At 47.3% G+C, this 22,627-nt stretch overlaps 1 protein-coding gene across 2 annotated transcripts in view; it reads left to right on the forward strand.

Annotated features, from left to right (window-relative positions):
- The window catches only part of TRAPPC9 (trafficking protein particle complex subunit 9), a 505,716-nt gene that overhangs the window by 122,904 nt on the left and 360,185 nt on the right, over positions 1-22,627 (forward strand). For both annotated transcript variants that reach the window (XM_082675096.1, XM_082675097.1), the window contains 4 exons: positions 1,928-2,054; positions 5,543-5,675; positions 7,728-7,891; positions 21,440-21,592. In XM_082675096.1, coding sequence (XP_082531222.1) covers positions 1,928-2,054; positions 5,543-5,675; positions 7,728-7,891; positions 21,440-21,592 — 577 coding nt within the window. The remainder of the gene's footprint in view (positions 1-1,927; positions 2,055-5,542; positions 5,676-7,727; positions 7,892-21,439; positions 21,593-22,627) is intronic.

Consider the following 22,627-nt stretch of genomic DNA (forward strand, 5'->3'; position numbering starts at 1 on the left):
TTAAGCTTACCACCCTGAGGTCACTCCAAGAATGACCTGTAAGGATGAGTGTTCCCTCCTCCTCCGGTTGCACAAGAATGTGCCAACCTTAGGGTTTAGCTCTTGGTCAGGCCCTTTAGTGACCTTCTGTCTCTTGGCCTAAACCAGGAATAATAGTTGTTTAGAGAATTTCCCCCAAAGTGCTTAAAGTATCATATGCTTGCTATTCTTTCTTATACATATTTTTAGTCGTAAAAAGAAGCTTTCATTTACATCTGGCTGAAAAGTAATATGTGCTTTTTATAAAAAATGAGGAAGAACAAAGAATAAAATAAGTTACTACTAGGAGATAGCCCACAAATCATGTTCAGAATTTAAAAATTAAATTATGGAATATTTCAAGCATATGAAATGTTACAGGGAATAATAAGCCCTTGTACATCCACCATTCACATTTAGCAAATGCTCACAGTTGGCCGTATTTGCTTTAGCTATTTTAAAAAGAAATCAAATGCCAATATATTTTGCCTGGAGACAATAGCCATCTAATTGGTTTCTCTGCTTCCATTCTTGGCCACTACATCTGTTTCACACATGGCTAGATCATTTCATGCTTTTGCTCAGACTCTGGGCGCAGGTGTGCTCATTGTTATTGGAGAGCCTTTGCTTCTGGGTACTTTCTGTAGACAGGGTTAGGAAAAGTCTGCATGCATGCACACATAGACACGTGCTTACACACGTACCTACATGCATACACCTGCACGTGTGTGTACATACATATACATGTGCCCTTAGACATGCATATACACAATACAGACACAGACTTCACACATCTGACTTCACACATCCCTCCAATTCTAGTCCGTCTCCGTAGGGTCCTTCTCGCCTTCCTGCCTTCTACATCAGCGTCCTTCCCTCCAGTGGGAGAACCTGGGCGCACAGCAACATTAGCACGCTTCTCAGCTGCTTGCTCCTGGGATAGACCTAAAAGAGTTTCAGGATTGCTTCGACCGTAGCACTGCAGAAGACAAGCCGCCTGGGAAGAATCCAGGACCCCTCCTACATTTAGTTCTTCTTTAATGTATCTCAGCCATCTTCTGTAGATTTCAGCGTGGGAATCTCACAGACCACTCATTAGACTTATTCCAAGATAAGGGATGTTTTTGGTCTCTTGTTAATGGTATTTGTAATATTTTATTTTCTAATATGTTTTGTTTAGTGCTCGATTATAGAAATAATTTTGCTTTTTTAATACTGACTTTGTTACTTGGCTAAGTGCCCTTGTTAGTTCAGTTTTCCTCGTAGGTTCCACAGTTTTTGTGTGTGTGAATAATTGTTTTCGTGCCGTTTCTTTCTTCTCTTGGCTGTTGTGCTGGATGGGGCCTCTGTTACAGTGTTGAGGAGAAGGTCCTGAGCGCGGAGAGGTCCTGCAATCATGGGGCAGCTCCTGGAGGCCAGGGAGCCTGTCTCGTTCGCCGTCAAGCATACGGCCGGGTGCTTAGTGAGATAAACTGGTAATTCACAGAGGCACTGGTGGAAGCATATTAACTGATGATCTATTTCCACACTTCATGTTTTTCATTTTGTTTCTAAATAAAATATTTTATTTTTTCTTTTCATTTACATTCCAACTTGGTAAAACAAGAAAGCAGAACAAATATTAAAAATACATCAAGCGGGGCTAATATTAAAGATGGAATTGTTGTTCAGGCACCCACAGTGCTGTCCACTTTGAGATTGTTTTGTGTTCATCGCACTTTGAGGACATCTCTACAATTCCCTGTGGACTTTTATAAGAGCCGCTTATGAGCCTTTTCCTTCTGAGAGTCCCGGGGCTCTCCTGTGGGCGAGGCACGATGCTTGGGGGCCGATCGGGACCGACCAAGAGCGGTGGCTTTGGGATTGGGTTAGGGCCGTGCTCATTGCCATCCTCTGTCACCTGCTCCAGGGGCTGCTCACGAGTGGAGTTGAGTTTGAATCTCTCCCCGCGGCACTCTCCCTCCCGGCTGAGTCTGGTCTTTACCCAGTGACGCTTGTTGGGGTCCCGCAGACGACGGGGACGATTGCTGTGAATGGTAAGCAGGTTCGGGGGCTGCTGGTTCCTGTGCTGCCCGGCATTCCGGTCTTCGCCCGTTAACAGGTCACGGATGGATGGCGGTGCTTTGGGACACGCCACGAACCATGTAGAGCGTGCGGGATGTGGAGGGCACCCCCCGCGCTCCTGTCTGTCTTCCCCGGAGCCTGCAAACACGCTCCAAGGTTCTCCCACTGCAGTTAAACCCCCTGCCCCCCCGCACCCCGAGCCCACGATTTCCTCTCTCTGTGGCTTCATCTGCTGTCTCTCCTTCCGAGCAGACCTCTTCAGAGAGCTGTCTGGACACGCTGAATCCACTCTTCCACCTCTGTGCTGGTTCTCTAACCCACCGCATCCTGCACATCCAGCCGCCACCTCACAAAAACTGCTGTCACTGAGGCCACTGGCAGTATTTTTCCGGCTAAATCCAGTGCCTACATTTCAGATTTTGTCCAGCTCCACTGCTCGGCAGCCTTGGGCACCGCTGCCTGCCTCCTTCCTGGGTGCGCTCGCCTGGTCACCCTCGCGTCTCTGCTGCCTCTTCTGCCTGTCATCTGGGGCAGTGTCTTCTGCAGACACTTCTTCTTCAGCCCGACCCTTCAATCTGCACCCAGCTCTGTCCTTCCCTCCCTCCCTCCTGCTTCCCCTTGCCTCTCCTCCCTCCCCCACCCCCTCCCGCCCTTCCTCTCTCCTCCCCTCCTTTCTCCACCTGCTGTCTCTCGGCAGCCCCATCAGAGTCATCTACTTTCCTGGCTTCAGGTCCCATCTCCATGCTGCTGATTCCCAGGGCCACGTCTCCTGTCCAGACCCCTTTCCTGGACCTGCACATCCAGCCACTTCCCACCCATCTTCTTGGCTGTCTCGTGGGCACGTCACATACAGCATGTCCCAGCCGGAGCCCGTCACCTCATCCCCCAAGCTCCCCCTCCTGCCGTGGTCCTGTCCCAGCGAGGGCGTTGCCGTCTGGCCAGTTTCCCTGCCCAGGCACTGGGAGTCATCCTTCCCTTCTCCTGTTCCTCCTCACTGCCCCCTACCACATTGACCGTGTCATCCGCACCCTCTCCACCTCCACAGCCGCGCTGGTCTGACAGAACAGGACCCTCTTCTAGAGTTTGTCACAGAAGCATCAGGACTGGTGTTTCTGCCCTCACTCTTTCCATATTGCAGCCACGTGACCTTTCCACAGGGCAAGTGGAAGTCTTAGCACCTTCACCATGCGCTTTCCATCAGGGCTCCATGCCTTACCAGGGCTGTGGAGCCCTGTGTGATTGGGCCCTGCTCATCTCTGCCGGCTCATACGACTCCTGTCCCGGAAACACGCCATGCTTTCCTTCCGTTGGTGTGCCTCCAGACTTGTGACCCTGGTACTTCTCCAGTGCCTAGCGCAGCCTCCCCTTCCCCCTGGAGATCGTCCTCAGCTCCCCTCCGCTGGCTCGGGCCCTCTCCAGTGCCTAGCCCAGCCTTCCTTTCCCCCTGGAGATCGTCCTCAGCTCCCCTCCGCTGGCTCGGGCCCCTCCTTCACGTCATTGATCGCGGTGGCTTTTTGGCCTTTTCCTTGCCAGCCTGGCTGTATCCTCACACCTGGCACGTAGTAGCTCTTAGCTATTTGGTGGCTGAAAGAACAAACATTCACTGGGAAAGGTGCTCTCTCTCTCGAGCAGAGAGGCAACAGCATCCTAGGTGAGGGTGTGTTGCAGGCAGTGCTGAGATGGGCAGAGCCCTGGCTTGTGGGCAGTGGGGGAGGGGTGACCCAGAACGGGAGGTGGGCGGAGAAGGACTTCTCCTGACGAGTGACCCTGAGGTTTGAAGGCGAACTAGGGGTTATCCGAACGAGTGGGATGGAGAGTAAGGGGGATCCAGGCAGGAAGAACATCTGGTCCAGGCTCTTACCTACCTGGTGGTAAGAGAGAACAGGGTGCAGAGGGAGCTGGAGGGGGGCTCAGAATTAACTGATCTAAGGCAGAGGGGTGTAGTGATGAGGCTGGGAAGGCAGACAGAGGGCCGACCCAGAGGGCCTCATAAGTCTTGCTGAGGGCAGTGTGGGCTGCTGCGTTATTTGAAGAGAGGAGAGATATGGTCTGATGGGCGGTTCAGAGCTGCTCCAGGCTGCTGCGTTGGAGAACGGGCTGCAGACGGGCAGGACTGGAGAAAGGAGGCCAACTAGGAAGCTCCAGCCGTAGCCCAGGGAGAAGATGTCAGACATCGGACCCCAGCTGTGGCTGGGAATAGAGCAGAGGAGACAGATGAGAGAGGAAGTAGCCAGGACCGAAAGGCTTGACTCAGAGTGACACACGGCCGAGGACCAATACGTTCACGGATGAGTAGTGAAGCCTCGGTGACAAGAGGTCGCTGGGACAGACTAGTTGGTGTCCGTTGTTTGGGGAGCCTTATGTGTGAAGTATCACTGGACATAACACACAGGATTGTCATCAGATTTTCAGTTTATTTGCAGTCACCTTCAGCAGTGGGTGAGAAAAGGAAAATGATTGATTTTAATTAAGAAACTGCAAACAAAGGTTGCCTCGTAGACAAAGCCACATCCTCTCAGGTTTCATAGAAAGAACAGTATGACAGGGCGTTGTGCCAGCTGTGGGTTTCTGGGGAGGAAAAGGTTCGCAAGTTAATTTAAAGGGGGCTTAGAAGGAACATACTTAAAAAAAAGGAAATGCGGGTGCCGTGAATTGGAGTTATTTTACGTTGAGGGGCCAGTTGGAACTGGTGGGAGGTAAAGGGGAGCATTGGTGAGGCTGTACAGGTGCCAGCTTGCTTCTTGTTGGGTATGTAGCCACTTAGTATGAACGCAGAAAAATTGTCACCCTAGGCATTTAGCCATCGAGTATTATTTGATTTTGTTACACAGTGAATGTTGTTTATAATAATTATCTCAGAATTTCAAAAGCCATTTTAAAGCTTTGCTTAAACAATTTCAAGTGCTTATCTAACCCATGGAGGGTTTTTTTTTTTCCCATGGAAATTTTGCTAATCTTACAGTGTAGTACTTGTACACATCGAGCAGATCTGCCGTATCACGTGACAGCTATAAAAACAGTAACTGACTCTTGAACTTTCGTCTCTCAACAGAAGATTTTGAATCATTTTTTTCAAATACTTATTAAGTTACATTATGTCCTGGAAAGGAATACAAACTATCATTTTCATTTTAGAGATGGATAAATTTGAAAAGCAACTTGGTAAAGGGATGAGACACTAATTATTAAGCTCTGTGAGATCTATAGTTTATACACTGTCGCTTGGACGCAGCCAGCCTTGTGAAGTGGGCACGCAGGTTCTGTTCGCACCTCTGCTCAAGGAAACTGAGGGTCTTGGGGTTGAGCGTGGGAGCTGTGGGCGAGCCTGGCAGGCGACGGGGCCTAAATCTCAACTCTGGTCGGAAAGGGACCCTGCGTTCCTGTCACCCCGGGGCTGCCTTGAGGCGTGGGTGTCTCATGAAGCCTTTTCAGGTGGTGAAGCTTTGCGTTTTGTCCCCAGGTTACCACACCACGGTCTTTGGTGTCTTCAGCGACTGTTTGCTGGACAATCTCCCGGGAATAAAGACCAGCGGCTCCACGGTGGAAGTCATCCCTGCTCTGCCCAGACTGCAGATCAGCACGTCTCTGCCCAGGTAGAGCACGCGCAGCCCTGGGTCTGCTTGCTGACAAGAGGGGCACCTAGGAGTGCTGTTCGGTACACCTTCTGCAGGGGCCCCAAGAGTCTGAGCTAACCTGTGATCGTTACGACCAGAATAGAGGCGAAGAGTTTCTTCGAGTTAACCAGTAGGCAGTGTGCTCTGCTTGCAGCAAACTGGAATATAGTTGAAGTGTTTCTTACCAAGATCAGAACAAAATGTGAAATGAGGCTTTGGAATTGTAATTTTGGTGAGAAACAGTTGAGGTTTTAGAGAACTTAAGAAAAAGTCTTATCTTCTAAAAAATAGTCTTTTTTTTTTTTTTTTCCTTTAGCATTATAGGAAAGCATAAAGAAGAAAGGGAAACCTCAGAGTGAATTACTATTAATGCTTTCTGGTGTTTCCTTCCACTGTTTATCCATGAAAAAAAATGTTTGAATAGTTGAGATCATACTACATTTTATATACTATCATAGATTACTTCTTGCATAAACGTATAACATTAGCTAAACATTTCTATTTTAATTGCTTAAAAAAATACATCATAAAGGTATCTCAGAATCTCATCACCATTCATTTCTTTGCTTTTGGAATTTGGGATTGTCTCAATTTTTGCTCATATGAAAAATGCTTTAATGTTTATCCTTTGGGCTGTTTTTATAAAATGTATCTTGGTATTTTCTGAAATGTTTCAAAAGCTCAGTCACTTACTTGATGGGCCCCTTCTCAGTGCCAGCCTCGTCTCATCCCAGCTCAGGGCTCTGATGGGTGGGACGCTGTGCTTTGGGACACTCAGCGCCTGTGTCTGGGCCAGGCCTGCGGCCAGGCTGCATGGTTCCCTGCTTTCTCCCTCCTTCTTTTCCCACCGTACCAGAGGGGCTGGCATCCTCTTTGCTTGAGAGGCAGAGTAATTTGTGCAGGCTGTGTTTTAGTTTTCCTAAACACCTTCTCTGCAAATTCAAATTGACTACAAGCAGCTTTCACTTGAGAAGGAGAGAAGGACTGCCTGCTAAACTGTGGGAAGAAGTCATTTATAGTGAGGACGGGAGTCACTCTTCCTTTCTTGACAGAGAAAGTTTATTTCTTGACTCATGAACAACTGTCAGGTATAAAATGCAAAGGGATTCACGTTGATTCTTTACGCTGTTATTTTCGGAAAATGTGGTTTGGATGCGCTTTTTAACCCCACCTCCCGCACACGCACCTGCCTCGTTGTTGGCTGGCTTTCATCCCCACTGTGCCTCTAGAGCCTTTTCCCTGTGGTCACTGGTCCCTCCTTGCCCGGAAGTGGGTTTGCTGCCTGTGGGTTGGGAAGGAGACACCAGGGTAATGAGCGTTGTGGATTGAGTGACAGTCAGTAGGACTCAGGCTGGAGCTTCAGACCAGGGCTGTAGTGCCGGAGCCTCAAGGGAGTGTCAGGCGAGGCTCGGGGCCTCTGGTCCAGGGCCCCAGCTGACCAGTGCCGAGGACCCGCCAGCTGCCCTGGGTCCCGTCAGGAGTTGCCAGCGTTGCTCGTCGATTTTACCTGTGATGTGGAGGCTGTTGTATGTACTTTTCATTTTTCTTCATTTTCCTCCACTTCCCACGTTATCATTTGGAATGGTTCATTTAAGTTTTCTTCTTAAATCAGTGGATTTTCCCAGGCCATTTCTGAGCATGAGATTTAAAAAAAATTTTCAAAGAGTGCAGCATGCTCACGGATCATTTGAATTAATTCATTGTTTCACTTTTGTCCTCACCATAATCCAATCATGAAGAATTTTTTTTGCTTCACACACGCTTGAGAAAGTAAGGCCCAGTGAGAGCGATCACGTGGATGACAGGTCAGTGACCCAGGGCGCGTCTGCATGTAGACAGCGCTTATCACGTGGCAATTTGCCCTTGAGTTCTTGGACGCTGGGTGCTGATTCCATGTTAAAGCCAAGGCTCCCTAGTCCCTGTTTCTGAAATGTTTAAGTGTGGTGATGTGAATAATTCTAAAATACCATTGGTTTCCTTTGTTTTTTTCTGTGTTTCTAAAATTTATTATAATTATTACTATTATTTTAGGTCTGCACATTCACTGCAACCTTCCTCTGGTGATGAAATATCCACTAACGTGTCAGTCCAGCTTTACAACGGAGAAACTCAGCACCTTGTTGTGAAACTGGAAAATATTGGGATGGAACCACTGGAGAAACTGGAAGTCACCTCAAAAATTCTCACCACCAAAGGTAGGGAATTTAAGTAGGTTTGACCCAGAAATGTTTATCTTTTTTATTTGCAGAAGAGACACATTAGATAACAGCGTTCAGAAAGCCTAAAAATTTCTTCCAGTTTTTTTTTTTTTTTTGGTACGCGGGCCTCTCACTGTTGTGGCCTCTCCCGTTGCAGAGCACAGGCTCCGGACGCGCAGGCTCAGCGGCCATGGCTCACGGGCCCAGCCGCTCCGCGGCATGTGGGATCTTCCCGGACCAGGGCACGAACCCACGTCCCCTGCATCGGCAGGCGGACTCTCAACCACTGTGCCACCAGGGAAGCCCTCTTGCACTTTTAATTTGACACCACTGTGAAATTTTTGTCCTAATCACGCGTGAAGAGCACGCAAAGGAAGAGAATGGAGCACAGGATGCACCTTCGTATCCCCTGTGCTCTTAACAACGATCAGATCTCAGGAAGCGTATCCTGGAATGAATGAATGAAGAGAAGCATTTGCAGGTTCAGAAGCATTACCATCTAGGATCCAGCCAGCCAGCCCAGTGTTTTCCGTGGGTTCAACACTTAGAGCCTGTGCACTCCCTCTTAAAGACAGATTCTGTTTCCTAGTTCTAAGGCACACGTAGCTTGGGTGTCATAAGACCTGTGTTAAACTTTGGCTTCACTGTTTACTTGCTCTTTGTCCTTCACATGCCTCAGCTTCCTCCTGGGTAAGCAGGGGAGGTGGTCCTTACCATGAAAAGTTGTTCTAAGAATTAAGTGAGGCAGCTTGCGGCAGAGGGCCTGGTCTGCTCGTGGTTAGTGAATGGTACTGATCAAAGGGGGGATATATTGTGTGTGTGTGTTGCGGGGAGGGCATCGAGAATAGTAAGTGGAAGTAAAATCAGGTCATTTAATAAAGGTAGAGAAATTATACTGTCTGGGGAGACCAAAGACAAAGACAAAACAGGGAGAGCAAGCTGGTGGGATTTCGGGGTGTTTACATGCCTTTGACATAGGAGCGAGGTGAGCCCGGCATCCAGTGGGAGCTTGGGCGCACCTGGGCGCTGCTGAGGACGCTGCTGTCCCGGGGCTCCTGGCACTGGTGGGCAGAGGCTGCCATCTCCGTGAGGGTCTCCAGGATCGGATGCTGAGCCATGGGGCCACAGGCATTCGGCTTCAGAACTACTTTTCCAAAGTCCATTTACACAGTCATCGTGTGAGAGTGACGGCTGCCCCAAGTCCCCTCTGCCCTGTGGCATCGTAGTCATTTTATCCACGGTAGGGAGGTGGGGTGCAATGCTCTTACACCAGGGTTTAATTTGTATTTCCCTGATGACCAGCGAAGTTGAACACCTTTCACGTGGTTTTGGATACTCAGGTCCTTTGTCGTACCAGCGCTTTGTCCTTTTTTCCCGGTGGGTGTTCTGCCTTCTCTCTGTCTCTGTTTCTCTCTGTCTGTGTGTCTGTCTCTCTCGCTGTCTGTCTGCCCCTCTCTCCTGACTTGCAGGGTGTCTTTGATCCTGAGTGTAAGTTCTTTGCTGGAACTGTGTGGTGTGAATATCCCCTCCTACTCTACCCGCTGCCTTTACACTCTCTCAGCCATGTCCTTGGATAAACACAAGTTCTTCATTTTAGTATGGTTCACCTAATCATTCTTTTCTTTTATGGTCATTGCGTTTGTGTCTCTGAGTCTTTGGGGAATTTTGATGATCTTACCTTAATCACATCCTTTCTTCCCTTTCTCTCCTATTTTCAGGAGCAAACACATATGGATTAGGTAGAAAATGCCTCCCTGACATGAAATACCTTCATCTGGTATTCTGAAGTCAGTTAAGTGGTTAAAGGGGTTGGTTGATGTTTGAACAAGCGAACATTGAATGACAGAAAATTGCAGAGTACATAATGGTAAAAATTTTCACATCTCCTGTGATTTACCTTGCCTTCACAGCTTAGCAACTGGAAAATATCTCTTCCTTTTCTCAAATAAACCCAAATGGTAACCACGTGTCCATTATTCATTACAAACTTGCTTCTTTCCGAAGCACAGCTCCTCAGGGTTCTCCTTTGGAAACCCCTGCTGTCCCTGCGCCCCAGGCCCCGTATCCCTGGCCTCTGCCCCAAGCTTCAGCCTCAGCCACCTCTCCCCTTAAACTCTCATCACGTTGACCGTTAGGAGCTAGTTTCAGTTTCCTGGACGTTCGTGCTGTCTCTCTAAACTTGAGGATAAATCATCTCCTCTCACTAGGAGCCGACTTGCTAACTTCTGTTCCTGCCTTTGCCTCCTCTTCTGCAGTTAACGTATCCTGGGGTTTCTGCTTCGTGGTCACTCTGGGAAGCCTTCCTAGACTGGGTGACTGGGGCGCCCCTTTGTCGTCTCAGAGGCCCGGGTGACTTCTGAGGAGCCCCTTTCATTCCGAGTTGTCATTGCTTGTGGTCTGGTCTCCCTCCAACCAGGTGCGAGTCTCTCAAAGGCAGCGAGTGCGTTCCCCTACCTTTGGCGTTCTTACGCTTTTGAACTCTTACGGAACTTATTCTTTGTATCAGCCATTCCCTCCCTCTCGAACCTTTCATTATAAAAATATTCCAACATACAGAAAAGCGGAGAGAATTTTACAGTGAACACTGCAAACCCACCGTCTATTCTATACTGTTTGGCTATCCAGCCTCCTATCCATCCATTGATCCATCTTGGTTTTTTTGCGTCGTTCAAAATAAGTTGTAGATTTCTGTGCGTTTTACCCATTAATACTTTAGCATGCATATCGTTAATTAGACTTCAAGTTTGTTTACTTTTCTTTGGTAAGATGTATATGGGGTGAAATACACAAACCTTAAGTTACCATTTGATAAGTTTTGACAAGTACGTGTGTCTCACCCAAACTCTTATCAAGATATATCACAGACCATTCTCATCACCTCAGAAAATCCTCTCATGGCCCTCTCCAGCCAATCCCTGCCCAACCTGAGAGGTGGCCACTCTCCGTATTTACCTGGTCAGCCCTCGCTCATCGTTTACTGGCAGCGATGTGGGAGGTTGGAAACGCTCATGGGAACCAGGCAGAATCCCTGGAGAAGCCTCTGGGGCTGGGTCCTTCCAACACTGTCAGCAGTCACCTTCTCGCCCAGCTCTCAGTTTAGCCTCTTCGAGGGCAGGGGGTCAAGTATTATTACCCTCACTCTATGGATAGGGAAGGTGAAGGCCGAAGAGGTTAAATGACGTATCTGGGATCACAGCTGGTTCCATCATGTATAGCACGGGCTGGCCGTTCAAAACAACACGTTTGCAAGTGAAACATTAAAGCTGTCATTCTTTTTTAATTCTCATCCCGAGCTGCCGTACATTTACATGTGGAATTAAAGTAATGAAAATAAACCATCTGCTTCCAAAATATACAAAGGGAATAATTCCTGTCACTTATATTCTGCAGGACCAAAAAGCTGTCAGAATCAATAAATGATGTACTATGAATGTGAAGACAGGAAAATGTCTTAAACCGGGAACACGAGTGAGCTCCTTGTGAAGCTCTTCCACAGGGAATTAAACGCTGCCTCCTCCGGGGTCCGTATTATTTTCTTTGTAGCGCTGTTGGGGTTATTTTATGTCTCAGCAGTAATAATAACTTTTACTTTCTAGCACTCACCACGTGCCAGCTGAGTGGTATTTCAGGTAGTTTTTTCTCATTAGGTAAAAATGACACCTGTAAGAGGCCTTTCTGGGGTAGGGGTGGTCTGTTTACCTCACTGCTGCAGCGCCGGGGCCCGGGAACTAAGAACAGTGCTTGTCACAGAGGAGGTGCTGAGTGAACCCGGCGAGAGTTCCCGCCACACAGGTTGTTGCGCGGCTGGCGCGTTAATGCAGGACACAGGAGCGCTAAGGACGACCCTGAGCATGAAGTGCCCACGTCTTGCCTGCTCCGAGGGTGCTGACTGCTCTCGGTGTTTCTGCCTGCAGGTGGTCTGCGTGCGCGGGGCCTTGGCCACGTGGGAGGCCTGCCTGCGAGCCCCACGTCTTCCCCTCCTCTTCCTGCCACCTGTCAGGGGCCCTTGCAGGTCTCTGGTCATGCCCTCACTCCCCTCTGATTGACCCCCTTTTCTTCAGATAAAGAAAAGTTTCCTGTTGTGTTTTTTTTTTTTTTTTTAATGATGTTTGCTGTGGGTTTGTCATATATGGCCTTTATTATGTTGAGGTAGGTTCCCTCTATGCCCACTTTCTGGAGAGTTTTTATCATAAATTGGTGTTGAATTTTGTCAAAAGCTTTTTCTGCATCTGTTGAGATGATCATATGGTTTTTATTCTTCAGTTTGTTCATACGGTATATCACATTGATCGGTTTGCGTATATTAAAGAATCCTTGCATCCCTGGGATAAATCCCACTTGATCATGGTGTATGATCCTTTTAATGTGTTGTTGGATTCTGTTTGTTAGTATTTTGTTGAGGATTTTTGCGTCTATATTCATCAGTGATATTGATCTGTAATTTTCTTTTTTTGTAGCATCTTTTTCTGGTTTTGGTATCAGGGTGATGGTGGCCTCATACAATGAGTTTGGGACTGTTCCTTCCTCTGCAGTTTTTTGGAAGGGTTTGAGAAAGATGGGGGTTAGCTCTTCTCTAAATGTTTGATAGAGTTCACCTGTGAAGCCATCTGGTCCTGGACTTTTGTTTGTTGGAAGATTTTTTTTTTTTTTTGCGGTATGCGGGCCTCTCACTGCTGTGGCCTCTCCCGTTGCGGATCACAGGCTCCGGACGCGCAGGCTCAGCGGCCGTGGCTCACGGGCCCAGCCGCTCCGCGGCATGTGGGATCTTCCCGGACTGGGACACGAACCCGTGTCCCCTGCATCAGCAGGCGGACTCTCAAACACTGCACCACCAGGGAAGACCCTGTTGGAAGATTTTTAATCACAGTTTCAATTTCATTACTTGTGATCCATCTGTTCATATTTTCTGTTTCATCCTGGTTCAGTCTTGGAAGGTTATACCTTTCTAAGAATTTGTCCATTTCTTCCAGGTTGTCCATTTTATTGGCATAGAGTTGCTTGTAGTAGTCTCTTAGGATGCTTTGTATTTCTGCGGTGTCTGTTTTAACTTCTTTTTCATTTCTAATTTTATTGATTTGAGTCCTCTCCCTCTTGATGAGTCTGGCTAATGGTTTATCAATTTTGTTTATCTTGTCAAAGAACCAGCTTTTCGTTTTATTGATCTTTGCTATTGTTTTCTTTGTTTCTATTTCATTGATTTCTTCTCTGATCTTTATGATTTCTTTCCTTCTGCTAACTTTGGATTTTTTTTATTCTTCTTTCTCTAGTTCCTTTAGGTGTAAGGTTAGATTGTTTATTTAAGACTTGTTTCTTGAGGTAGGCTTGTATTGCTATAAACTTCCCTCTTAGAACTGCTTTTGCTGCATCCCATAGGTTTTGGATTGTTGTGTTTTCATTGTCATTTGTCTCTAGGTATTTTCTGATTTCCTCTTTGATTTCTTCAGTGATCTCTTGGTTATTTAGTAACGTATTGTTTAGCCACCATGTGTTTGTGTTTTTTACGTTTTTTTCCCTGTAATTCATTTCTAATCTCAGAGCATTGTGGTCAGAAAAGATGCTTGATATGATTTCAATTTTCTTAAATTTACTGAGGCTTGATTTGTGACCCAAGATGTGATCTATCCTGGAGAATGTTCTGTGCACACTTGAGAAGAAAGTGTAATCTGCTGTTTTTGGATGGAATGTCCTATAAATATCAATTAGATCTATCTGGTCTATTGTGTCATTTAAAGCTTCTGTTTCCTTATTTATTTTCATTTTGGATGATCTGTCCATTGGTGTAAGCGAGGTGTCAAAGTCCCCCACTATTATTGTGTTACTGTCGATTTCCTCTTTTATAGCTGTTAGCAGTTGCCTTATGTATTGAGGTGCTCCATGTTGGGAGCATATATATTTATAATTGTTATATCTTCTTCTTGGATTGATCCCTTGATCATTATGTAGCGTCCTTCCTTGTCTCTTGTAACATTCTTTATTTTAAAGTCTATTTTATCTGATATGAGTATTGCTACTCCAGCTTTCTTTTGATTTCCATTTGCATGGAATATCTTTTTCCATCCCCTCACTTCCAGTCTGTATGTGTCCCTAGGTGTGAAGTGGGTCTCTTGTAGACAGCATATATATGGCTCTTGTTTTTGTATCCATTCAGCAAGCCTGTGTCTTTTGGTTGGAGCATTTAATCCATTCACGTTTAAGGTAATTACTGATTTGTATGTTCCTATGACCATTTTCTTAATTGTTTTGGGTTTGTTTTCGTAGGTCCTTTTCTTCTCTTGTGTTTCCCACTTAGAGAGTTCCTTTAGCTTTTGTTGTAGAGCTGGTTTGGTGGTGCTGAATTCTCTTAGCTTTTGCTTGTCTGTAAAACTTTTGATTTCTCCATCGAATCTGAATGAGATCCTTGCCGGGTAGAGTAATCTTGGTTGTAGGTTCTTCCATTTCATCACTTTAAATATGTCATGCCACTGCCTTCTGGCTTGTAGAGTTTCTGCTGAGAAATCAGCTGTTAACCTTATGGGAGTTCCCTTGTATGTTATTTGTTGTTTTTCCCTTGCTGCTTTCAATAATTTTTCTTTGTCTTTAATTTTTGCCAGTTTGATTACTGTGTGTCTCAGCATGTTTCTCCTTGGGTTCATCCTGTATGGGACTCTGTTTGCTTCCTGGACTTGGGTGGCTATTTCCTTTCCCATGTTAGGGAAGTTTTCAATGATAATCTCTTCAAATATTTTCTCGGGTCCTTTCTCTCTCTCTTCTCCTTCTGAGACCCCTATAATGCGAATGTTGTTACGTTTAATGTTGTCCCAGAGGTCTCTTAAGCGGTCTTCATTTCTTTTCATTCATAGCAGTGAATTCCACCATTCTGTCTTCCAGGTCACTTATCCGTTCTTTTGCCTCAGTTATTCTGCTATTGATTTCCTTCTAGTGTATTTTTAATTTCAGTAATTGTATTGTTCATCTCTGTTTGTTTGTTCTTTAATTCTTCTAGGTCTTTGTTAAACATTTCTTGCATCTGCTTGATCTTTGCCTCCATTCTTTTTCCGAGGTCCTGGATCATCTTCACTATCATTCTGAATTCTTTTTCTGGAAGGTTGCCTATCTCCACTTTGGTTGTTTTTCTGGGGTTTTATCTTGTTCCTTCATCTGGTACATAGCCCTCTGCCTTTTCATCTTGTCTATCTTTCTGTGAATGTGGTTTTTGTTCCACAGGCTGCAGGATTGTAGTTCTTCTTGCTTCTGCTGTCTGCCCTCTGGTGGATGAGGCTGTCTCCCTGTTGTGTTTTTCTCCTCCATCTTCCTTGCTTTCCTGTCTTGTTCTAATCCCTGCTCTTACAGACTCACGGAGTGAAGTAAGTCAGAAAAAGAAAAACAAATACCGTATGCTAACACATATATGTGGAATAATAATAATAAAAAAAGGTTCTGAAGAACCTAGGGGCAGGACAGAGATGCAGATGTAGAGAATGGATTTGAGGACCTGGGAAGGGGGAAGGGGAAGCTGGGACGAAGTGAGAGAGTGGCGTGGACATATATATACTACCAAATGTAAAATAGATGGCTAGTGGGAAGCAGCCGCATAGCACAGGGAGATCAGCTCGGTGCTTTGTGACCACCTAGAGGAATGGGGTAGGGAGGGTGGGAGGGAGACATAAGAGGGAGGAGATATGGGGATATATGTATACGTATAGCTGATTCACTTTGTTATACAGCAGAAATTAACACACCATTGTAAAGCAATTATATTCCAATAAAGATGTTAAAAAAAAAAGAAAAATAATCCTTTTGCATTTGCAGTATATGGTAGGGATCAGGGACACTTCAGAGACACACAGACCTTTGTGGGCCTCTCAGGGGTCTGAACTGCCATCTGGGCACTTGTGGGGCACGTGTGTTCCCCCATCACAAGCTCCTGATCTGGAGCTGAGTATTTACAATCCACCCCATCAGGACAGGGATCACCCGCCCATGTCATGGAGTGATTCTGATTGCAGTCTCTTTGTGAGCACGTCTCTATTTGTAGGTTGTCACAGAGCCAAACTTCTGCCTTTACTTAAGTAATCATAAATTTTATTATAATTAAGCCCAAATTGACATGAATTTATTGTATTTGCTTTTCAACAAGTCTTCTGAGATACCCGTGAGTGTGTGTACAAACACAAATATACACATACCTGTGTACATAAATACATATACACATCCCTTAATTTCTTTATACTTCCCGCTTAATTTTTTGACAAAAAGCAACGGCTCCATGTGGGTATAATGAACAGCTCATAAGTGTTTTGACTGAGGTGCCGTTCCCTGCTGCTTCCTGCTCTCATCAGCATTGTGGCAAAGTCTCTGCAATTAGAAGCATACATGAAAGGTCCTCAGATGTTGAAGGTCAGCAGCAGTAATGACTCCTCTGGTAGTGTCAGTGTCACATAACCAGTATGACTTGACTGCATGAAACTAAACTCTAGCATTAAAATGATGACTATTATTTCCGAAACCGAATTCCACAGGGGGGAAAATTAGTGACATATGCTACTCTCTTGGTTTATGTTTATCTTGTTATTCCTGATAGCTTATCATTATATAGGATTTTGAAAAGCCCCTCTGGACTTTCCATTTTGTAGCACAGTAATGAAGGAAAGAACCAGAAAGGCACACTTTTGAGGCGTAAAAACATATTAAATCCGACAATGAAGCTGTTCGGTTTTCTGTCCTGCTGCAGCTGGAGGAGAGTCCGTGCGCTGTGAATTCCTCTAAATACCTTAGTGGTTTGGCTGCAGAAGGTGAATGAGCTGTTCCCCATGGGTGGACTTGCCTGTTGTCTGAATGTGTCACTCTTAAGCCACGGAACTTAACACAGAATAAGCAGTGCAGCTAGCGCCCTTTCTGAGTATACCCTAAGCTTGGAGGCAGTGGGTTACTGAACGCAGGGCTTTGAACCTTATTTAGCTACTGGCCTTTTCTGGGGCTGGGGGCGGGGGTTGGGTGGCATTTTTCAGGTCTCTTCTTGAGCTGTGCCGTTTGCCTGCGCACGTAGCGGGAGCAGCCAGCGCGGTTCCACGCGGCTTGCGTGCCGCCCTTGACCCTTTCCTGTTGCTCTGCTGTTCCCTCTGTCAGGGCAGGTGGTAGCACGGCCTCTCTTCAGCCGGTGACTTGAGAGATGGGTTTTGGAGTCGGATGGGTTTGGCTCCCAGCCCCTTGCTGTTAGTGACCCCTGCGTGGCTGCCCTGAGCAGGCCGCTGAGTGCTTGTGGGTTAGCGTTGCAGCCTGGGCACCCCTGGCCCAGCCCTGCTCTCATCTGGTGATTCCAGAAGGACTGGTAGTGCCTCTGGGGTGCCCAGCACAGTGCCTGGCACGTGGTGGGTGATGGGTACTTGCTAAGTTCCCTTCCCTTTAAGTGGGGAAATGAGCTGCTGCTTCTGCTTCGTGATAGCTGCACAGTGGGAGTGTCTGTGGGGCTGGGAAGCCAGCACTCAGCGTGGGCGGGGCCGACTTGAAATACACAAACTCCCGCTGCGCCGGAGGCAGGCAGGTGCCTGGGTCCACGTTTCCTGGGTTCATCTCTCCTTGAGCTGTTCAGAAGCCATCTTAGCTTTCTCTTTGCTCTCAACTTTTTCCTGGAATGGTGAAATTTAACGATCCCCAGATGAGCAAGGGTGTTCTGGCATTAAACCCTGCTCATCCCACAGCAAACGAAAGCAGAAGAGGTGAGATGGTGAGAAGCAGCCTGGGAGGCCGTGGGCAGCTCTGACAGTGGGGAGCTTGCTGGCTCCTCTGTCCCTGGCCACCCAGGGGAACCTGTTAGCTGATTGACTGTCAGGACCCAAGGGGCTCGCTAAGGAGCCCGCTGAAGGCCCATGAAGGAGTTAACAGTAAGAGTTACCCTCCCTGCCAAGTTTTCTAGTCTTTTTTCGAGTTGCTTGTGTTATGGCATTTTTATGTAATTCTTAAAAAAACCTCACACACACAAACACTTTGTGGCAATACAGGGCAAAACTTAAAAAATAAATCTCGTAAAAAAGCGTTTTTTTTTCCTTCTTAGCACGGTCAAAGTGTACAAGTGTCTTGGGGAAAAAAGACTCAGTTTCTTCAATGTCTCCTGCAGCGTTCATGCCACACCCCGCCTGCACGTTTGGGTGAGGACAGAAGCAGAGGAGAGCTGGGAGGAGGTGGCAGCGTCGCATGGGGCTGGTGGGCCAGTCACTCCCGGCAGAAGAGGCAGCACGTGTGGGTGGTAGTAGGGGCACAGCGGGTGAACGTGGGGAAGGGGAGGAGGAAAGGCAGGGGTGAACCCGGACTGTTCTTCCCAAGGCATTTCAGTCCTGTCAGGACCCACGTATGATGGTGCAGCAGGAGATGCGCTGAGAGCCCTCACCTAGTTTCTGCCCGTCCATGGGAACAGAACTGAATGAGAGCCCGGGTCTTGGCGCCTGGGTTTCAGAAGTGGCCCAATAGAAGCTTTGGGGGGGGGGGGGGCTTTGCGGGGCCTCAGTATCTTGGCCGGTATTGCCATTTCATAGAAAGGTTGGCCAGAGCTGCTGTGGCAGATGGAGAGGCTGTTTAAAGAAGTTAGCACGCACTGCTATAGTCCTGGGGCTTCCAGCAAGCAGGGCCCGAACGGTTTTCTGCCCTGGCTTCATGTCGCCTGGTATGTCATATACCCTTCTATCCCAAGTTAGTCTGTGGGATTGAAAAATAAAGACAAAGAATGTATTAACCTGGTTCACACATACTTATAGAATGTGAGTTACTGGGTCATCGAGAGGATTTTGGTACCATTAGTGCTTTGGGAGGGAAGGCAGTAACTTCCGTTGTGGAGTCGGATGCTGACAAAATACCCAGAGAGTAACATATCCAGCAGGACTAGAGGTCAGGTCAGTTTGTAAAACTTAATCACACGAGGCTCCTGCCACATACTCAAAATCGTCGCCAGCAAACATCTAGAATCTGTGTGTTCCGTACAGTATTCATTCTATAGGAGGAGGGTGATAAGAGCGTGTATGTGAGGAGTTTTGAGTGTAATGTCCATTAAATGGGTCACATGCACAGGAGGGTGTGTAGACACATACACGCCAAGTCCAGAGTCGACCCCACGGGTCCCACTGCTCTTTAACCTGCCTGGCCTCTCCTCATCTTCAGGTCTGGTCTGATTAGCAGTCTCTCCCGGAGGTTTTCCCTGGATCTGTGCTTGCTGTCAGGTGCCCAAGTGTCCTGGCCTGCAGTGATTAATCGTTCACGTTATCCTGAAATCTTACCTCCCAGGAACCAGCACTCTCAGCAGTCCCATCACCCTTTTCCCAGCTGCCCCTCTGTGTTTAGATCATTCTGAAATAATGTAGTAATATCAGTCTACTAAAAAATCTGAACACCCTGTAAACTAGTGGAATTGGTGATGCCGCTGTGCACCGGACACTTAATTGAGCACCTGTTGTATGCCAGGTCCTCTACTTCCCAGCTGGATGACCTCCAGCAAGGACGTGCACTTCCTTGGTTTCCAAGGGGAATAAATGACCACAACTCCGCTGGGTTATTGTGAGGATTAAGTGAGATAACTCACATGTGGAAAGTGTCTGGTGTTCAATGAATAACTAAGTAAATAAATGAATGTGATGTGGTTTCTAAACACCTCTCAAGGACGCCTCCCCTGATCTGTTCCTATTTAAGGATACCCTGAGGATAAGTGTGCTCTATTAGACGTGTTCTGAGTGGAACTCAGCCAGTTCTGGAGGGAGCACACCCTGGACAGGAAGACATGAACTTACTTTGCGTTTATAGCACAGTTTGGCCTCGTGTTCTTGCAGTTAGCAAACCTCACAGGTCTTTCTTCTTCAATATGGACCCCGATCAAGCTCCCTGTCTTCCACTGGACTCTTGCAATGTTGATTTCTGGGTCCCAAGAGGGTGACTTTATTTTCTAACCCCACCTTGATGGGCCTTCATGCAGGAAGTGAATGTCATGGCTCTAGAATCATTTGGATCTAGAACTCTGGCACTTTTCCCTAGTTTTGGACCATGGGCAAGTTACTCTCTCTAGGTGTCCGTTGCCTTATTCCGACGGAGGGGATTTAGCACAGAGAGTCGGTTTGTTTAAAGGGAGGTGGTAAGGTAACCCAGAGGCGGGAACAGCAGCAGGTTGCTCCCCTGTCTGGGACTGAGGGACAGCAGGAGGGGGGATTAGCGAGGCGGATTAGGGGACTGAGAAGTACAGCGGGAAGGCCTCCCGTTCACCTCGCTGGTGTGGAGGGATTCCCGCCCCAGGGCCAGGAGGATGGACACACACGTAGTGCCCGATGCTGGATGGATGGGATCACAGCCCGCCATGCAGGGAACAGAGGGAAACCAGAGGCTGCAGGGAGGCAGGCTTTGTATTGTCAACAAGGTGGGGTGTCCCCTGGTTCCCACAGGGGGCTGTGCTTGGCTGGCAGGGAACTGAAACCCGCCCTCAGGGCTAAGCGGGAGCTTCGTCTGGTCCCCAGGATAGGAGGGTTGTTTGTCAGGGGACCGTATCCCCGGGAGCAGAGTCAGGAGGAGAACTTGCAGTGAGGTTGTTCCAGGCCTTCCTGGTTTCACCACATGTCAAGGCAGTGGTAATATTGGACTTGATCCTAGGCCTTAAACACCCGTTCCTCCCGGTCTGTAATGAAGCAGGGATCGTCTGGCAGGAGGGGGAGCCACACAGGTGACACAGCTGCTTCCATTTGACACAACCGGTGCCCCCCCACCCCCACCCCATCTCCTTCCTGGGCTCCTTCCTCCTCTCAGCACATTTCAGCTTTAGTGTATACAGTGCTTTACAGACACCACTTAGTTTAATCTGTAAAACAGCCGTGTGATGTAGGAGTTGTCACCCCTACTTCATACACAAAGAAATGTTGACATGGACAAATCATCACTCCCCATCCAGCTCTAGGTGGTCAGAGTCAAAAAGGCGTCAAACCCAAGGCCGTCTGACTCCGCAGAGCTAAGGATGCCCCCCTGCCCCCCAAAAGGCCCTTTCTGATTTTGTGTTCCTGTTTCCTGAAGAGTGTCTCTCTCCCACTAAACGTGGATCTGTTTCTCTTTAAGGCGATAGAACATAGAAAGTACTGGTTGAGCTCTGACTCTGTTCATGAGAACAAGAGTGCATGGCTCTTGTTGGGGAGAGAAAGCTGCTTCATGGGGGCAGTGCTCATAGAAACAGGCCTTGGAACAGCTGTGATTCTGGAATTCTCTGGTACTTTGATCCATCACTTTTTTTTCTTTTTTTTTCTTTTTTTTTTTTTTGCGGTATGCGGGCCTCTCCCGTTGCGGAGCACAGGCTCAGCGGCCATGGCTCACGGGCCCAGCCGCTCCGTGGCATGTAGGATCCTCCTGGACCGGGGCATGAACCCGTGTCCCCTGCACCGGCAGGCGGACTCTCAACCACCGCACCACCAGAGAAGCCCAGATCCATCACATTTTAAATGGTTTGCATCTTTCTTTGCTTCTGAAGGTGCATCCGAATTTTCTCCCGGGATAGTTAAGTCTCCTGCTGCCTCAGTTGCATCCTCATTATCACCTTTATTACTGTCATTGTAGAAAAATTATATGGTGACTTCCTGAGCTGGAAACTAGAAGAAACCCTTGCCCAGTTTCCCTTGCAACCTGGAAAGGTGGCCGCTTTCACCGTCAGCATCAAAGTGAAGCTGGATTTCTCTTGCCAAGAGAATCTCCTCCAAGACCTCAGTGACGGTAAGTTCCTCCCCAGTTTTGATCAGCACGTCGCGGTCCCCAGTCACATGGTAGCGATCACCTTGCCTCGAGCCCCGCTGCTCTCTCGGTAACGTGCTTGTCGTTCATTAGCTCTAGCGGCTTGAGACTTCTCCTGGGCACGTACTTAATGAGTGAGTTACTGTGCACAGGGAAAGTGATAAAAGTACTTTCCAGTTGAACGATTTCTTAATTCACACTCTTTACTATTTTGTGCTCATTTGCCAGGAGGTCATCCTAAATTAGTGGAATGTAGGAATTACTGCATTTTTCTTCAAGCATAACTGCTGTGATCCCTTAGACATCTAATTAGCTGTGATTATGAAGTTCTCCTTCAAAGTCTAATGATTTCTATAAGGAAATGGAGTGTGGAGAAAAATGAGAATTTATTTTTGTTATAACATTAGGACTAGCTGATTAGGGGTAAGATTCCATAGATTAATTATGTCCGATGATACAGCATGCATTCATACTTTCATTGGGAGTCATCGTGGGGTGTGTTAGTTAGCTCAGGCTGCCACAAGAGAATACCACAGACAGTATGGCTACAATTACAAACTTCTTTTCTCATAGTTGTGGAGGCTGGAAGTCTGAGATCAAGGTGCCAGCATGGCCAGGTTCTGGTGAGGGCCCTTTCCTGGCTTGCACACAGCTGCCTTCTCACTGTGTCCTCACGCGGCAGAGCGAGCCTGGTGTCTCTTCCCCTTCTTAGAAGGACGCCAGTTTTATCAGACTAAGGCCCCACCCTGTGGCCTCATTTAACTTTTGTTACCTCCTCACGGGCCCTGTCTTCAATTATAGTCACAGTGGAGGTTAAGGCTTCACCATATGAATTTGGGGGGCCACATTCAGTCAAAGGGTGTTATTGGAGACGGTCAACGGATTCTGTTACTAGAACTTAGCAACTATGTGACTTTGACTTCTTTGTGCCTTAATCTGATAAGATGACAGTAATACCCATTTCTACAGTTGTTGTGAGGATTTGCCCTTCACCTGGAACATGGTAAGGGGTCAACA

This window comes from Grampus griseus (genome assembly GCF_964374135.1).
Source record: "Grampus griseus genome assembly, chromosome: 17".
Lineage (NCBI taxonomy): Eukaryota > Metazoa > Chordata > Mammalia > Artiodactyla > Delphinidae > Grampus > Grampus griseus.